The sequence below is a fragment of the Pygoscelis adeliae genome, unplaced genomic scaffold, assembly GCF_000699105.1.
Source record: "Pygoscelis adeliae isolate BGI_AS28 unplaced genomic scaffold, ASM69910v1 Scaffold57, whole genome shotgun sequence".
Classification (NCBI taxonomy): Eukaryota; Metazoa; Chordata; class Aves; order Sphenisciformes; family Spheniscidae; genus Pygoscelis; species Pygoscelis adeliae.
This window is the reverse complement of record NW_008825615.1, coordinates 19,117,715-19,133,330: the sequence shown is the minus strand read 5'-3', so window position 1 is coordinate 19,133,330 and position 15,616 is coordinate 19,117,715. Positions and strand designations below refer to the sequence as shown.

The following is a 15,616-nucleotide window of genomic DNA, read 5'->3' as shown; positions in this document are numbered from 1 at the left end:
TCATTGTTAAATCAACTTAGCTGTAATGTGAACCAGACGGTCAACTAGCACCACAGGAGCAGAGAGCAGCCGTTTGTAACTGTACACCAATAGCATTTATCAGATTCTTGTGAATGATTAGCAACAGTTTTTATGTATGGGCCTTAAATTTCTGTTTTGAATGCAAACAAATTGAGCTACAAATGAATTTCTGGGCACAAAACACTTCTGTCATCTCACTCTGCAGGCAGAATAGCCTAAGTAGATCACACATGCAGTAAAGCACACTTTTGTCTAGCTTTAGCTATAGCGGCTGCTACTGCTTTCCATGTAATTTTAATTTTAATATATGTTAAGAAAAAGATAAATGAGTTGTGAGATCCTGTCTGTCTTCATCAGCTGTTTTGGCTAATTAGGTTCAACACATATACAGTGCAATGACTTTGATTAATTCTACTCTGATATGAGTACTAGTGGGGAGCAAAGATTTTCAACAGAAAAAATGGATATGAACTAGATAGCTGTGCTAAAATGATGAATATAAGTGTCACTTACAGTTTCCAGGACTGAGATACCTGTGAATGCTAGTTAAAGGAAAGTAATTCCTACAATAAAGCCAAAAGACAGGCAAGAGCATAGCACTCACCATCACTGAAGTTCTGAAGCACAGTGCTACGTGTGTCACTGATTAATATTCCTCCCTCAGCCATTCAACAGCCTGCGAAGCGGCAAGCAATCAAGGTAAACATACCACAAGGTACAGTGAATGAGTCAGCACTAAAAGAGAAAATAGCATGTTGTTCTAAAAATGGCTTCAGCCCACTCCTGTCTTCCTAGTGCATTTAAGTACTAGCGTCATCCGTTACAGCACTGGCACTGCTAAGCATGTGGGTAGTAATGTCAGCTGTGTTCTCTACAGAATGAAAGAAAAGCACAAGAGTTGGTCTCTTAAAAAAAGAAAAAGAAAAAAGCAGCAGTTTCAACAAGGCTCTTTGCTGGTTTAAATTATGCCTACATGGAGAAGAGCTTTGAGGACAAGCTAATGGATAAATAGGCATGAAGCCCTCAGTTACATTTTTCCAGGAACTCTTCTGGGGACAGGACAGATTCCCACAAATGAGACTGTTGCCCTCGAGAGGCATGCTACTGCTTTGCACTCTCCCTCTGGTTTGCAAGGATGGATGGACTTGAACTCAATGCACCTTCCTCAGCACTTCATCTTTGTGAAACTAGATTTTATCTGTTTGCTTGACATAAACCCATATATGAACTACAGAAACTACATCCGGTATTTTACTAACTGATGCATACTGTGGAGTTAGCCAGAGCTAGTGGAGATTTGATAACAGCACCTATCACCCACGCTGCCTTCACGAGCCACCACTCCAGAATTAACTAGGTCGTTTCCACAGCAGGAAAAGTTAGTGTAGCTAGTAGGGTAGCAGGGTAGTCTGCATCCTAAATCAGCATGGGCACATGCTGTACCATTTTGATTTCTACAGCCCATTACAGTCCCATAAGGATGTCTCAGCTAGCCCTGTGCCCTCCCAGTCAGGAGTGGAGATGTACAAGAGAGACCTGTAATGCCCAGACAATAAGGGAAATGATGGGACAGTTAATGCCCCACAGTCCGTTCACAGTGTTAAAGTCAGCCTGCAACATCTTGGCGCAGCACCTGGAGCCGCTCTGTGGAGTTACTCCCCAGGTCAGTAATGGTGTAGTCCTCCCATACAGAGCAACAAGCTCAACCACTCGTACTTGGTCCTTATAATGTTCTCTCTACCCATCATATCTCTGAAGTGTTGCACTTACGATTTTAAGAACATTAAATAAAAAGGATTTCATAAAGCTGACACTTCCCTGTATTTACAGAATGCTGATGATTTTATGTGTCACAAAACCCAGAATACTTCTTAAATATCCTTTCCAAGGGGGGGGGAGGAAGGAACAAAACAAAACAAAACAAACCAGAAAATAAATACATTCAATCAACGATGGTGTAAAGCTCTGACCAGTTGTCTCAGATTACTGGTTTCTTGAATTACTATGTTAATCAGTGATACAACAGCGCACCGCTTCCATGCCCATGTGCTAGGGCGCTCATATTGGCTGAAATGAATTGCTGAAGCTTTTTTCCAAACGAGAGTGGAAAGATTTCAGAGTTATTATTTTCTTAAAGCTGCCAAAACAAGTCCCTATTACTGCAGAAATGTCAAAGCTAGGAATAGAAAAGGGAGGCCGTGATCCCACTGCCCTTTAATCAGGGGGAATTGTCCTCCTTTATAATGTTAGTACAGTGTGTTGCCAAATTGTTTTTCAACGTTCACTTCACCAAAGCTGAAGGCTGACCTTTGCAGTAGTTACCCAAAGGTGTCGCTGGGTCTGAAGAAGTTTCAGCCAAGAGTAACTTATTATTTTATACAGTCAGGCCACTTGCATCTGTCAAACAAGACTGCCAGGAACGCGCACTCGGGGCTGTAATGACCGCACACCTTCCCATGCTGCAGGCTTGCTGCCTAGGGCAGACCCAGCTCCTCTCCTGAGCAGTCTATACCATTTTTCCTGCAAGGAGGTGACTGTAAAAAATGGTGAAGCATTCATAGATGTTGCTTTGATTTTTTTTTCCCCCCCAGCTGGTTTTGGCCATCTTACAGTGCTGTGCTTAAAGGTTGTTTTTTAGAGTGGAGTTGCGCATGTGTTTAAATGGCTGAATGTTTATATGGATAAGGTTGCTGGTACTTCTGGTAAGGGAACTGATCTTTTCAAAAGTGGGCAGATAGTTAAGCATTACCTAGTAGCTAGACAGGAAAAACCTACTCATTTCACTCTGTAAGCTAAATAATTGGAGTCATCTGGAGTTAACTGTTCAAAACTGTCAATCATTAGTTAAAATGAGGAAAATGGATGAGCAGCAAATATATCTATTTTATATAGCCTTGAAATTATTTATGTTTTAAAGACTTGCACTGTCTTTTTCAGTAGTAGCCCTATAACAAATAGAAAAAAAAGTGATATAATTTCCTGCTTAGATTAAAGAAGACACTGTTTACTACAGGCCTTCTTTTGGGTCAGCCCTGGGTATGCTGCCTTTTAGGTTCTTCTTCCCTCTCTAGCGATATAACAGCTCTGCAGTGTTGGAGTCCTTGCTACAGCTGCAGTCTCTGTGGTTTTGGAGGTGCTGTGCATTGTAAATATGTTGGGATCACCTCTGCTTTTCTTCTTCCTTTAAGGGCATTTTCGTCTCTTACTCTATACTTCTGTGACCATGAATGGTCTGTGGGGTCTTGCCCCACTCACACAGGTAATAATAAGGTGCCAACTCTGAATTTCCCTTAGTGTCTGCAGTGGTAAAGGCAAAGATATTTCCGGGGGGACCTACAGGTGATTTTGGCTGATAGGTCATGCAGTGTTGAGAGTCTGGGCTGAAGGGGCTGATGATATTTTATTTTCCCATTTCCGAAAAGGCTAGAAAAGGACAGAATAGTAAGGCACCACAACGCCTGCGCTGTGCCGCACAGGGCCCTAGCGGGAGGGCTGGACGTGATGCAGCGAGGCCACAGGATTGCAGGTGACCCCACATGAGCAGGAGCACATGCCTCGCACTCAGGGAGTCTTGTCTCCCACAACTTCATCAGTCAAAAAACCAGGCTGTTTTCCTTCACTGTGCTGTGCAGATAGCTGGGCTCCATCCACCCTACAAATGTGGTTCAGGCAATTCAGTCTACCTCTCCCAAAAATATCTGCCAGGAAAACTTGAAGTTAGCTTCAGTTGGTGATACGGCTGTCCCCTGGGCCTCGTCTGTTGCCCTGTCAGTCAGGCAGCCCAGCTGGCAGGTATATTCCTGGCTCCCCTTCACCTGTAGCGAGTGACAAGCTGCAATCCAGTTTAGGTCTTTAGCCTTTTGATGCTTGGTTTTAGCAGAATTTGCATTGTAATTAAATTAATTCAATTTATAGAGAAAGATGTAAAGGAAAATGCAGATATGACATGGCCCAAAAAGGCAAAGAGATAGAAAAACAAACTCTGGGTGCATGACTATGGCAAATTAATTGGCAGAAATGCTGCATTTTGTGGCAAGCATGAGAAGTTCCAAGTTTTGGTCTTTGATGCTTCTGTGGACCTCCATTATTAAAATAATTGCTACCTTATGCTACATCTATGCTATTAAACTGCATAGTGTCAGGAAAGGTTTCTTGGCACTGCATCCTGATCCTCTATACTGTTATGTGGCTCAGCCTGTCTTGGGCATTGTTTTCATCCAAGCCAGACGGTATTTCCCTAAACAGTTCCTGGGTTCAGTTCAGGACTTAGCACGGGCCAGGGACCGTTCCTGGTAGTCACCCTGGTTTGGAGGCAAAGATTGCTCAGTAGCATGGGTGTGGAGTGCTGCAGGCCAGCTGACCTCCAGGCAAGACAGTGGGTCTTCATTTACTAATGTATGCACAGCCCTAGGGTAATCACCATACCATTTTCATCCTTCTCTCTTGCTAGTACTGATGTTTGTGCAGCAGCACAGTGAGTTGGAGCAACTCACCAGTTCAGCTGAAAACTTATCTTTACTTATCTTTATTATTGTTGTGAGGGTAATTTTCCAGGCAGCACTCTAAGTCACTTTACCACTCCTAGCATTTCTTGAAAAGCTGAATATTGCTTAAGAAAAACCTGCCCCACTTAAGCTGATGGTAGTACAATTTTAAAGTGGCTTAAGCTGACCACGAAAGAGCATCCTGGGTCACTTACCAAAGGAAATATGCAGCCAACTGGAACCCAGGTTTCTTGGTTGAATCCCTACAGTTTTTGTGTCTTAGATTGAGAGGCTATATATATATAGGTTCTCATTTAAGTACAGGCCAAGCCGTCCCTTCAGTCCAAGCTCATCTTATATCAAAGTTCTGGCACAAGATCTCAGTGAGCTCCAGGATTAGCAAGCAAAAATCACTTATCGTGTGGACAAGCCCACCACTGCCGTCTGACTGCACCTCACTCCACTGTATCAAAGCAGCACAGAGTCCAGAGGGTCCCAGAGGGACCTAGCAATGTAGCAGAAGATTTGCAGGTGGATGAACTGCAAGGGTCTTTGCCAGCAGTATGAGCACAGTGGGTCATGAGGTGGGCATTTGGCCCACATTCATCCAAACAGTATAAACAAAGCCACGGAGTCCTCACAACACTATTTACAGTATCTAACCATCCTTAGATTGCAATTCATATTGTTGCTGGAGAACCAGTTAGGATACATAGTACTGGTTCTTTTTTTTTTAGTTCATCACTGTTGAGATAAAAGTTATGAAGTATTATTTCAATGAAAAGAACACTGCTCTGTAGAAAATAAAGAAGTGGTGAGTAAGCAATCCTGAGTACACTAGACGGAAGTCTTCTTTCCATCAAGGATCAGTCAGTGCAGCTTTGCTTGGAACTACACATGAAAAACTAAAATCGGGCAGTAAATAATGCTGGTACCGGTTTGCCTATTTGAACATCTCCCAGCTGGAATATTATGTTTGTGTTCTGTGATCTGCATGGGTATCCAGTCCATTCCCAACTCCCAAATTCCTGAAGTCAAGTTGTTTTCAACCCAGTGTAAAGCATATATTGTTTGGGATCTATGTGATTTTCTTCCTCTTCCTGTGATACTATGGCTATTCCTTGATGGACAGTGTCAACAGACTTTCGGGGAATGCTGTAAGAACTCTCTGTGCTTCTGAGCTGTCAAGGAGTTCAGGGAGTAGGGGGTGGCATGTGAAAATTAAAGCTAATTACAAGGATTGGCATTGTTAGTGGTGAGAGGGAGTCCCTGGCATATTTTGTAGAAATTTTTGAATGGCTTCATGGTATAATTCATATTCTTTGAACAATGAAATAGCACATTAAAAAAACCCACAGACAAAAAACTAGTTAAAAATGTGCACTGAGAATGGTGTTGAGGTGTAGACACAAGGTTAGCTATTGAGGAAACAAAGTTTTATTTTCAGATACTGCACTCTTCCCTCCTGCCAAAAGCTAGACCAATATAGAGTCCGCAGCCAGCAAATAGGGGAATGTCATTAGTGTCATTTACTTCAGAATAAAATTCTACTAATTGGTCAGTGTTCCTTCTTCAGCAACATTTTTGAAAACACAGGAGGTCCATCTCCCACCTCCCATTATAATATCAAGGAAACTTTTTACCATGCTAAAAAGCATTTCTGTCTGCCTTGCAAGATCGTCATCTACTTTCATCTACTTGCAGCTGTGCACAAATGCTGTTTTTCTGAGGCTCCTTAAAGACAGCATGATTTAAGAGAAAATCTGTTACCTACATTTCAGGTTGTGTCCTTCTTTTTTTTTTTTTTGGGGGGGGGGGGTCACCTTCTTGACCAGGCTGAGAAAGCGTAAAATTACAAAAATTACATATTTACTACATAGTGTTTCATATCTTATCCTTCTTTATATCGCCTATAGTCTAATTTCATGCACAGAAATCTTCTGCTTGTAGTAAAATGTGAAATCTATATTACTAAAATAAGATTTAGGTCATAATGAATATTTCAGTGCATTTTACATCTGCATGCTAATTAAATTTCACAGGATTCCTGTGAGGTAGGTAATCCTCATTTTAACCTTTGAGAATGAGAAATATGAAGAAGTTATAGTCAGGTCCCTCAGCTGAAGCCATATATTTAGAAGTGTTTCATTTTAGATAGTAAAGTGATATGCCAGATTTTAAGTCGATCAGCAGTTTAGTGGTGGAACACCTTTAAAATTCTGGGAGCTGGCAGCAAATGCCATAGAAGTGGGTGGAACAACAGGAGCAGATCTGTTTTGAAATGCCAGTAGCTGTTGCCAGTTTGACTTCTTTAGCTAAATCCTAAACTGAAATTAAAAAACTTGAATTAACAGTGGTCAAAGTCCAGAAGAATTAATATTTCATTGGTTCTTCCAGTTTTGACATCAGTATTTCTTAGATACAAGGTTGGGTATTCACACTGCTAGCACAGGTTCCTGAATGGGAGCCTAGATTACCTATCTCTGATTAGATATAAGGAAAAACTTTTTCCCCCCGACTGTGGTCAAACATTAGAATAGGTTGCCTAGAGAGGTTGTGGAGTCTCCATCTTTGGAAACATTCAAAACCCAGCTGGACACAGTCCTGGGCAACCTGCTGTATCTGACCATGCTTTGAGCGGGAGGCTGGACTAGAGACCTCCAGAGTCCCTTCCAGTCTCAGCAATTCCATGATTCCTAGTTTGTTCCAGAGGTTTGGTGAATTCATCTCTGTTTTCCCTGACAACATGCTGTTGCTTACACACAGAATCTGTGCAATCTGAGAATCAGGGGACAGACTTACTGCCGAAGTCCAGTCGGGTCCAAAATCCTTTTCTTCTCACAGGTCTAATCTGAGCACAACCAAGACACCCAACAGGAAGGACTTCTAACAAAACACAAGGATAGTGACTTTTCTTCTAAAACAAGGAAATTCGTTTTCATAGTAACAAAGTTTCTAGAATACCCACTGTGAAGATGTGAGTTCAGTTTCTTCCTTAGCCTGTACAAGGTCAAACCCCCATCTTCTCAGTTCCCCAAATTGCATTCTGAGCAGCAGGCTGTAAGGCAGTTTGGAGCAAAGACACTTCTTTCTTTGTTAAAATGTTTTATCCAAACACCCTTTCACATAAAATTCATGTGAGTGTTTGGCCCAGGGACTATAATTAAGCTCCCTCATTCCAGGTAAGTGCCTGGATGACGAGGCTGCAACACACCCTTTCTTGTACATGATGTCCTTCTCTTTGAACCAGCCCTCCCCAGGGAATCTGTGGGTGTTTCATGAAAAGGCCATGAGTTACAAAAAGAGGAGGAGAACATGCCAGTTTATTTATCAACCCTAAGTCTTCTCCTTCCCGAGCACTCCAACCATTATTGATTAGAAGGTAAGCAGTAATGTCTCCCACGCTGCTCTGTCATGGAAGGAAAGAATAAGGCTGCTCAGTTCTTTGAAAAAAAACATCTGAATTTGTTCTTCAGAAGATGGTTTTAGGCTGTGAATAGGACACAACAGAAGGGCCTTTCTGCTGCCTGTAATCAGATACAATAAACCCAAGAAAGGAGAAATGTTTGAGATTTTTCTTCATGCTTTGCATTTTGGCTGCTAACTAAAGGAACCTTCTGGTTCCTTTTGGATGCTACTCTGAAGGAGCTAACTCTCCCAAATGCCTTTCATGGGGAATTTAGGGTCCTACCTAAGGTTCTGGAGTTCACTTGCAGGATCAGGTCCATAAAATGTAGTAAGTTTTAGGTACCAGGTGTTTTAATAAAATTGGCCCTAGGTGACTAATGTAAGATATCACACTGAATCAGTAGCAGAACAATTTAAAAATCCCAAATTTCCTGAACCTGGTTGTGCTCCCACAGCAACAGTGCATGAAATTTATGAAAGAGACTCATCATTTTCTGTAATAGTTATAACCAAATCATCAGCCAGTGACAAAATTAAATGAAAAGATCCAGACCTTGTCAGCTCGTCGTTCTTACAAAAGGAAATTCATATGGTAATATGCAGTCTAACTCCTCTGTGGATAGAAACTGTATATACAAGGATTCATGTTAACATCTAGAACAGGAGGAAGGCCATTTTAGACATTATAAATATCAGCACTCATCACTATATGCAAGTAGGTAATTAGGGTAATTATTCCCAATTAGCAGCTGCAAGCCCTGCAGATGGGAATTTCAGGGGCTGGTAACTATTGTAAAAAAGCATTTCTGTAAGCTGCAAAGCCCTTTTCATGGTTTGGAAAATATACATTTAATGACCCTTACACATGCTGTTAAATATTTTTGTTAGTATTTCAAAATAAAAATCTTTCCTGCACTAGTATAATACTTCTGCTTTTTCTTTAAAGCTATGTTGGCATCTGAATTGGCCTGGATTTGGAAAGATTTTTCCAAGTATTTAACCTATAGGCTAAACTAAATGATGAACCAGGCCAAACTGGGACTCAAATTTTGTTTTTATTCTCAGTCCATGAGGAAAAACAATGTCAAGGGCCCTTTTCTTGGCTTTTGAAGACAGCAAAAGGACTCCAGATGTTTTCCTAGGCTCTGCATGAAACCTTCTGAAAGAACACATTGTCAAACTTCCTTGCCAGGCTCCAGAAGCATTTTCCTTGTGTTCATTGTATGCTGCTCCTTTGAATGGCTCAAGAGTAAAAAAAATACACATATTTTAATTGTGAATAATGTTTTTTTCAATCATAAAGGCTTCTGTGATAGTCAACAAGTTACTCGGTTTAGAAAGGGATTCTTGGTGCATTTGTGTATACCGTGAGTACCTCACAAGCACAAATGGAGCAGGGCTCCTTCAGGTTTAGCTTTCATGTGAATTCATTTAACTTATGAATTCAGAAAGCGAAATAAACGTAATCAACAAAAATAGTAATGCACATAACTGTAAGATTTGTCCCCATGAAGCTCCTTATCGCAGTGAAGAAGCTTAATTTTTTAGGCACTTTAATGTAAAAAACCAGTCATTCCTATCTTTTAAAGTAAGATTTCAACTTCAATCAACAAATAAGCCTGTGTTTACTCATTTAAATCCAGTCCTTATCTAGTTATTTGAACATGGAATTTCAGACAAAAGAAAGTTGAGAAACTAATCATTTTTGCATTTGAGTAAGTAAAAGGTTATTGATCAATGTCTTTTTAAACTTTCTATTTAATTATCTTCGAGATAAAATGAAGGAAAGACATTTCAAGCCAAAATAATTATTCTATGAAAAAGTTATGAGTTTTTTGAAAAAAGAATATTAAGACTGAACATAATAATTCAGCTTTAGTACAGAAAATTGAACAGTATTACTTGCACTGGGCCCATGTAGATGCCAATAAATGCTTTTTCAGCATTTGGATTTTGTTTTTAGCTATGCTGACATACAAGTAATAAAGAAGATTTAAAAGTGAGAGTATGTTTGTATGATATCAATTAATTTTTCTTAATATAGCTCTCTAATTCAGATTTTTACAGTTACTAGTATTACCAGCTGTAGATAAAAAAAAGCTTAAGAAAATATATTTATTTTATATATTTTAGGAGTCTGGCTATTACAACTATCGCTACATGTAAATACCTCTTAGGTTTCCTAGAATCTCAAAAATCTTTCCTCCAATATTAATCTCATACTTACTAGGTCTTAGAAAAGAAATTAGGATGATGTATCACATTTACAGGCTTCAAGTTTGGGAAGATTTTTCATGCTCCCTTTCCAATCACCATCCAAAGCTGAATAATATGAAAAGTTTGTTTCTTTGCATGATCTAACCCATATTTCATTTAGATTCATGCTCTGTCCTATTACTTCATATAAGAATATAACTCATAATTTTTTCCTCTGATATTTGTCTCTAACATTTTTCTGATCTGTGCGATCTGTTTCATATCTTCTTATCTGACCTCATCTTCAGTCTCTCTTTTTGCTCTCCTGAGCTTGTTTAATTTAATATCTCTATCTTTACTTGTTCACCCCCTTTTAAAACTTCATTTCCCCCTTAATCCTTTTTTGGGACTCAAAGCACCAGGTCTGTTCACCTGGTGTGTGGCTAATTCGTGTACCTTGAAAGGGCAGTAAAAATGACAGGCAGATCATGTTAGTTATTTAAATCCAGTCTCCAAGACTGCTGAAACCAATGGGAGCATTTGCTTCAGCTCCGCAGCGAACTCTGTCTGTAGAAGGACTCAAATATGTTTGATTTGAAAGTCTTTATTAGACATCCTGCTTTGCAGAAACTCCTTAATATATGTTTAACTGGAAGTTCAGATTTATAGTATATTGGTAAATAATGCCATTGTACTGTTTAATATATATGAAGTCATTATGTTTATAAAGGATTTGATGCTGCCAAGTGCATCAGCCCTGGTCCACAGATGTATTCTGTCACATCCTTCTTTTTAACCATGAGTCATTATAATGGATTTCAGAGAGTTGCTCATATCCGTTAAGTTAAGTAAATGCTTAAGTGTGTTTCTGGATTAGGACCAGAGGACTCAGCACCTTGGAAGATTAAACAAAAAGCAAAGAATCAGCAATACTGGCAGAGACAGGCTTGCTGAGTTGATCCGTAAGTCTTAAAACAAGGCTGATTTCACTTTGGATTGGAAAATCTACTTCTGCTCAATTCTCTGCCAATTTGTGGTGCAGGGAGATACTCACCCACCAGCTGTGGATTATCTGACTACCAATCTTACTATTCGAAAAATGACCTCAACTGCATGAAAGCAGCCTCAACCAAATGTATTAATAATTAACTGGCTACGTTCCTGATATGTTACAGCCTCTATGAACTATTTTGCAGTTTCTAAATAAGAAGACAAATTGCCACATTTGCTTTTTTTTCACAGAAGTTTGTCCTAACTCAGAATCCTGTCCATTTATGCCAAAATCACAGCTTATTTTAACTTGAATACTTCATTCACCTTCCTGAAAAGCAGTCAAAGCCCCATATAAGGAGAGCTGGTAAAAGACTCTGAAGTGCTTAGCTTTCAATGAGTTTTAGGTCTGAGACTCCTGATTGACTTACTGTTTATCAGCTGAGAAGCTTTGTGCAAACTTTGAAGAGGTTAAGGTAAGCTACGTCCTGCAATTTAGAGCATGTCTACAAATAGATATTGCAGCTCAGCTCACAAACCATGACTTGATTGTTTCTTAGGTTCCAACATTTATAAACTGAAAATTTCCAATCTTGAAGTTGGAATTAAATTGCCAAATCATTTGGGGACTGTCCTGGTTTTGGCAGGGATAGAGTTACTTTCCTTCCTAGTAGCTGGTACAGTGCTGTGGTTTGGATTTAGGATGAGAACAAAGTTGATAACGCACCCATGTTTTAGTTGTTGCTAGGTAATGCTTACACTAGCCAAGGACTTTCTAGTTTCCCATGCTCTACCGACTGAGAAGGCTGGAGGTGCACAAGAAGCTGGGAGGGGGCACAGCCAAACTGGCCAAAGGGACATTCCATACCATGTGACGTCATGCTCAGTACATAAACTGGGGGAAGCTGGCCGGGGGGGGCCGCTGCTCGGGGACTGGCTGGGCATCGGTCGGCAGGTGGTGAACAATTGTACTGTGCATCACTTGCTTTGTGTATTATTATTATTATTATCATATTATTATTATTTTCTTTCAATTATTAAACTGTTTTTATCTCAACCCATGAGTTTTTCTCACTTGTGCTCTTCCAATTCTCTCCCCCATCCCACCGGGTGGGGTGGGGGAGTGAGCGAGCAGCTGCGTGGTGCTTAGTTGCCGACTGAGGTTAAACCACGACAGGGACCCTAGAAATTTCTTTTGAAGTGATCTGTTTCTGAAGAATAAAAAAATCATGACTTGTCTTTGTAAAATAAAAAACTGAAGGAAGTATTTAAGTATATGAAAAGAATAATGCACATTTTGTGTGTGTGTTTTATGGTCTCCATTAGGTACCTCAGGATGAATGGGGAGGATACCCAGCTGGTGGGAAAGACGAAGAGATCCCCTGCAGAAGAATGAGAAGTGGTAGCTATATTAAGGCCATGGGAGATGAAGAAAGTGGAGACTCTGATACTAGTCCCAAGACATCACCAAAATTAACAGTTCGACCAGAGTCATTATTAAAATCCATTGGACAAAGACCACTGGGAGATCATCAAAAGTAAGTTTCACTATACCATGTTATACACCTTTATGGAACTTGTCATGACTTGGGTAATTTTTCTTTGTGTCTTACTGGTAGTGGTCAGTATCCATGAGAAAATATGATACTATAGTTAAAAAGCTAACTTTTGTGTCTTCATTTTAAATTAGCTACGGTTTCTTGTGATTACTGGATGAAAAACTGCCATTTTCCTCCATTCATGTAACAAACCTGCTACTTCAGAAAGAGTTTATTATGCTTACTAAAGGAAATACATCCATATTTTTATTAAATTTATTATTAAAAGTTTAAAATTCTGAATATTTCTTCTCTGGAAGGATTGTTTGATATTATAATTCTTTGTTATTTCATTGCTTTCTCTGAAATAGGAAATACACTGTATACTAGGTATAATAACAAATACGTAATTGTATCGTATATTTGTCATCTTACACCCTTTTTACGGGTACAATGTGTTATGTATCAGCTGTACTGTATCATATTCATTTAAACATATTGTGGAGGGTTTTGTTTTTTTTTTTCATACTACCTACAATATGGCCTATTAAATAACTAAAGCAAATTTTAAAACTATAGGAAAATATGTAGTCATATATGTTTTCCAATAGATCTTTATTTTTCTCTCCTTTTTATCCTTTCAATATATCATTTTATAACTAAAGTATAAGTATACTTCTGGAGACAGTTTCAAAGTTGTAGCCTGATTCCAAATCTGCAGCTTCTATTAATGTGACTTGAGTGTTTCCCACGGCTTAGAAAATTGATCTTTTTGCCTGGGAGGAATACATAAAATGAAGAAATTAAGAGTGGAACCTTTGATCAAAGGTTGTTTATTGTTCTGTAGGTAATACCATGTATAGTATACCATAGTGACTCACCTTTTCATAAAATAAAAGAAAACAAAAACCTTAGGCAAAAATCCTTTTGGCTTAATTAAACTGAATTATTTAGCTTGCAATCTGGAAATCAACTTTCACTATTACTGAAGAGAACAGTTTACAACTATATTGTTCTGTGTAGCTTGTTCACGCATCTCTGCAGGTTCAATTCAGATGCATAAACAAAGGCGTCTGTACCATGATCTGCTCGAAGATTTCTGAGATACCATGAAACAAGACTGGCAGGTCTCCGCTCTCTATTGGCAACTAAAATCCAGGCAGGATACCTTATGGCATCTCAAAGGGTGCCAGAGACCTATGTTTAGGCAACTGAGCCAAATTCTGAATGTGAATCTGAAGGATTTTCTACAATATTAGTTCCAAAGATGAAAACATGGCCTATAACATAAGTATTGCTGGCAGATTTCCAAAGATGAAAAGATGAGCTCTTAATGGCAATGGTTGGAAGCAACATTTGAATTTTTGATATCCTCAGTCATTGTATCTGGGCTGAATTTTGGGTTTGAAGCACACTGGCTACATCAACTGGTTCAGTCTGAATTTGTGAAAGTCCCCGGAAAACAAAAAAAGTGGTTAATTTTCAGCTTGTAAGTACATGTCAGTGGGAGCAGAGGTCTTTCAGGATGAGGAGCCCATAATTTCTCAGCCATGGTGGAGACATATGTTGTGAATTCTGCAGCCCTGGAGAATTCTGGATTTTCTCATAAATGGCTCTGAAAGCTGTGGGTCCTACAAAAGGGCAATTATGCTCATGGGATAAGATGTGCTAAGAGAGAGTGATCTAATGTCTGTGACTTGTTAAGAGTGACCCTTCTGAAGGCAACAGGGAAAGACGAGATTAATAGGCTTTCTCAGACTTCCACACGTTGACCGGCTGTCTTCCTGCTGGTAAATTAAACATTTCCAGAACACAGACCTGAGTACAGAAACCTGACCAGGTACACTGAGAAGATTTTGGAGTCGTCCCCAGCAGACTTGTTGCCTGGGTCTATTAGTACTGTCCCAGCCACTGCCTGGCCATGTTCTGGGCATTAGTGTAGGCCAGGGATTATTCCAGAAGGCAGTTTGGATGCAGCCATCCTGTTTTGGAGGGTACGTCATATCCATACTAGTACCACAAACTAAAATCTTTTCTCAGAGACAGTTCTAACTTTCCAAGTACTTAGACCAAATAAAATCTATTCTGTTCTGTTCTTTGGTTTTGGCTATGGTTGGGCCTTCCCCAAGTGAATGTAGATAACAGCACAAATTTTCCAGTGAGTGGCAGGTCTCGGTGCCTGCCCTAGACCCCCACAGCCTATGAACAGATCCAGACAGCAACTAGACATAGGTATTCAAAGAATATGTTTCAAGAAAAAAAGTCTTTCTGATCTGACTAGTAGGTCAATACCAAATGGTGTGTCTTCTGTCAGTTTTCCATGTATTGCAAATACACCACTCAAAATATAATTGATTAAAACACGGGTGTGATGCTGATGCAGTATACTGGAGTTGACAGCTGTGCCTGTTCATGGTGCCAAAGGATTTAATGGCATAGTTACCACTAACTACAGTCGGAAAAGGAGGAAGCTTTTTGTAATACTGTGAAATATTATTAGGGGCTCTGTTGGGAATTTGTCACAAACTGCACTAGGAATAATTAGGCAGCCAGGCTGCTGCTGCTATATTTTTAATCCTCAATTTTCCCTTAAACTGAGGGGCAGCACCTTGAATCTGCCAGCCTAACGTACACGTTTTTTTCCAGTGAACTTCAGGCAGAAATGCGACAACTATTCTTGTTCTTGTATGTCTTTCTTGCAAAGATCTGCAAATTTCAGCAGCCCTTAAGCAGACAGAAAATTTCTTGTCTCACAGAAATACAAAGTGCTGATCCTAAACCTGGGTTTTCACCACAAGCCATCTCCTCCAAGCACATCTCTCTCTCCCTGTAGCTGTGGTTACCTTTTATGTCTGGCAGATTTCTATGAAGGATGTAGCAAGGGATGATGGTTATGGAGCCTTCCTTCCTCCTCCAGCACAGCTCAGTAATCCCCGTTGCATGCTGAGTACCCTTTGTACCACTGATCACACTGCTGAA

The 15,616-nt window shown here is 39.8% G+C and overlaps 1 protein-coding gene across 1 annotated transcript in view; it reads left to right on the top strand.

Moving 5' to 3' along the window:
• DLGAP2 (discs, large (Drosophila) homolog-associated protein 2) overlaps positions 1-15,616 on the top strand; it is a 109,909-nt gene that overhangs the window by 28,165 nt on the left and 66,128 nt on the right. Inside the window, exon 3 of the mRNA XM_009333207.1 lies at positions 12,426-12,637. Coding sequence (XP_009331482.1) covers positions 12,426-12,637 — 212 coding nt within the window. The remainder of the gene's footprint in view (positions 1-12,425; positions 12,638-15,616) is intronic.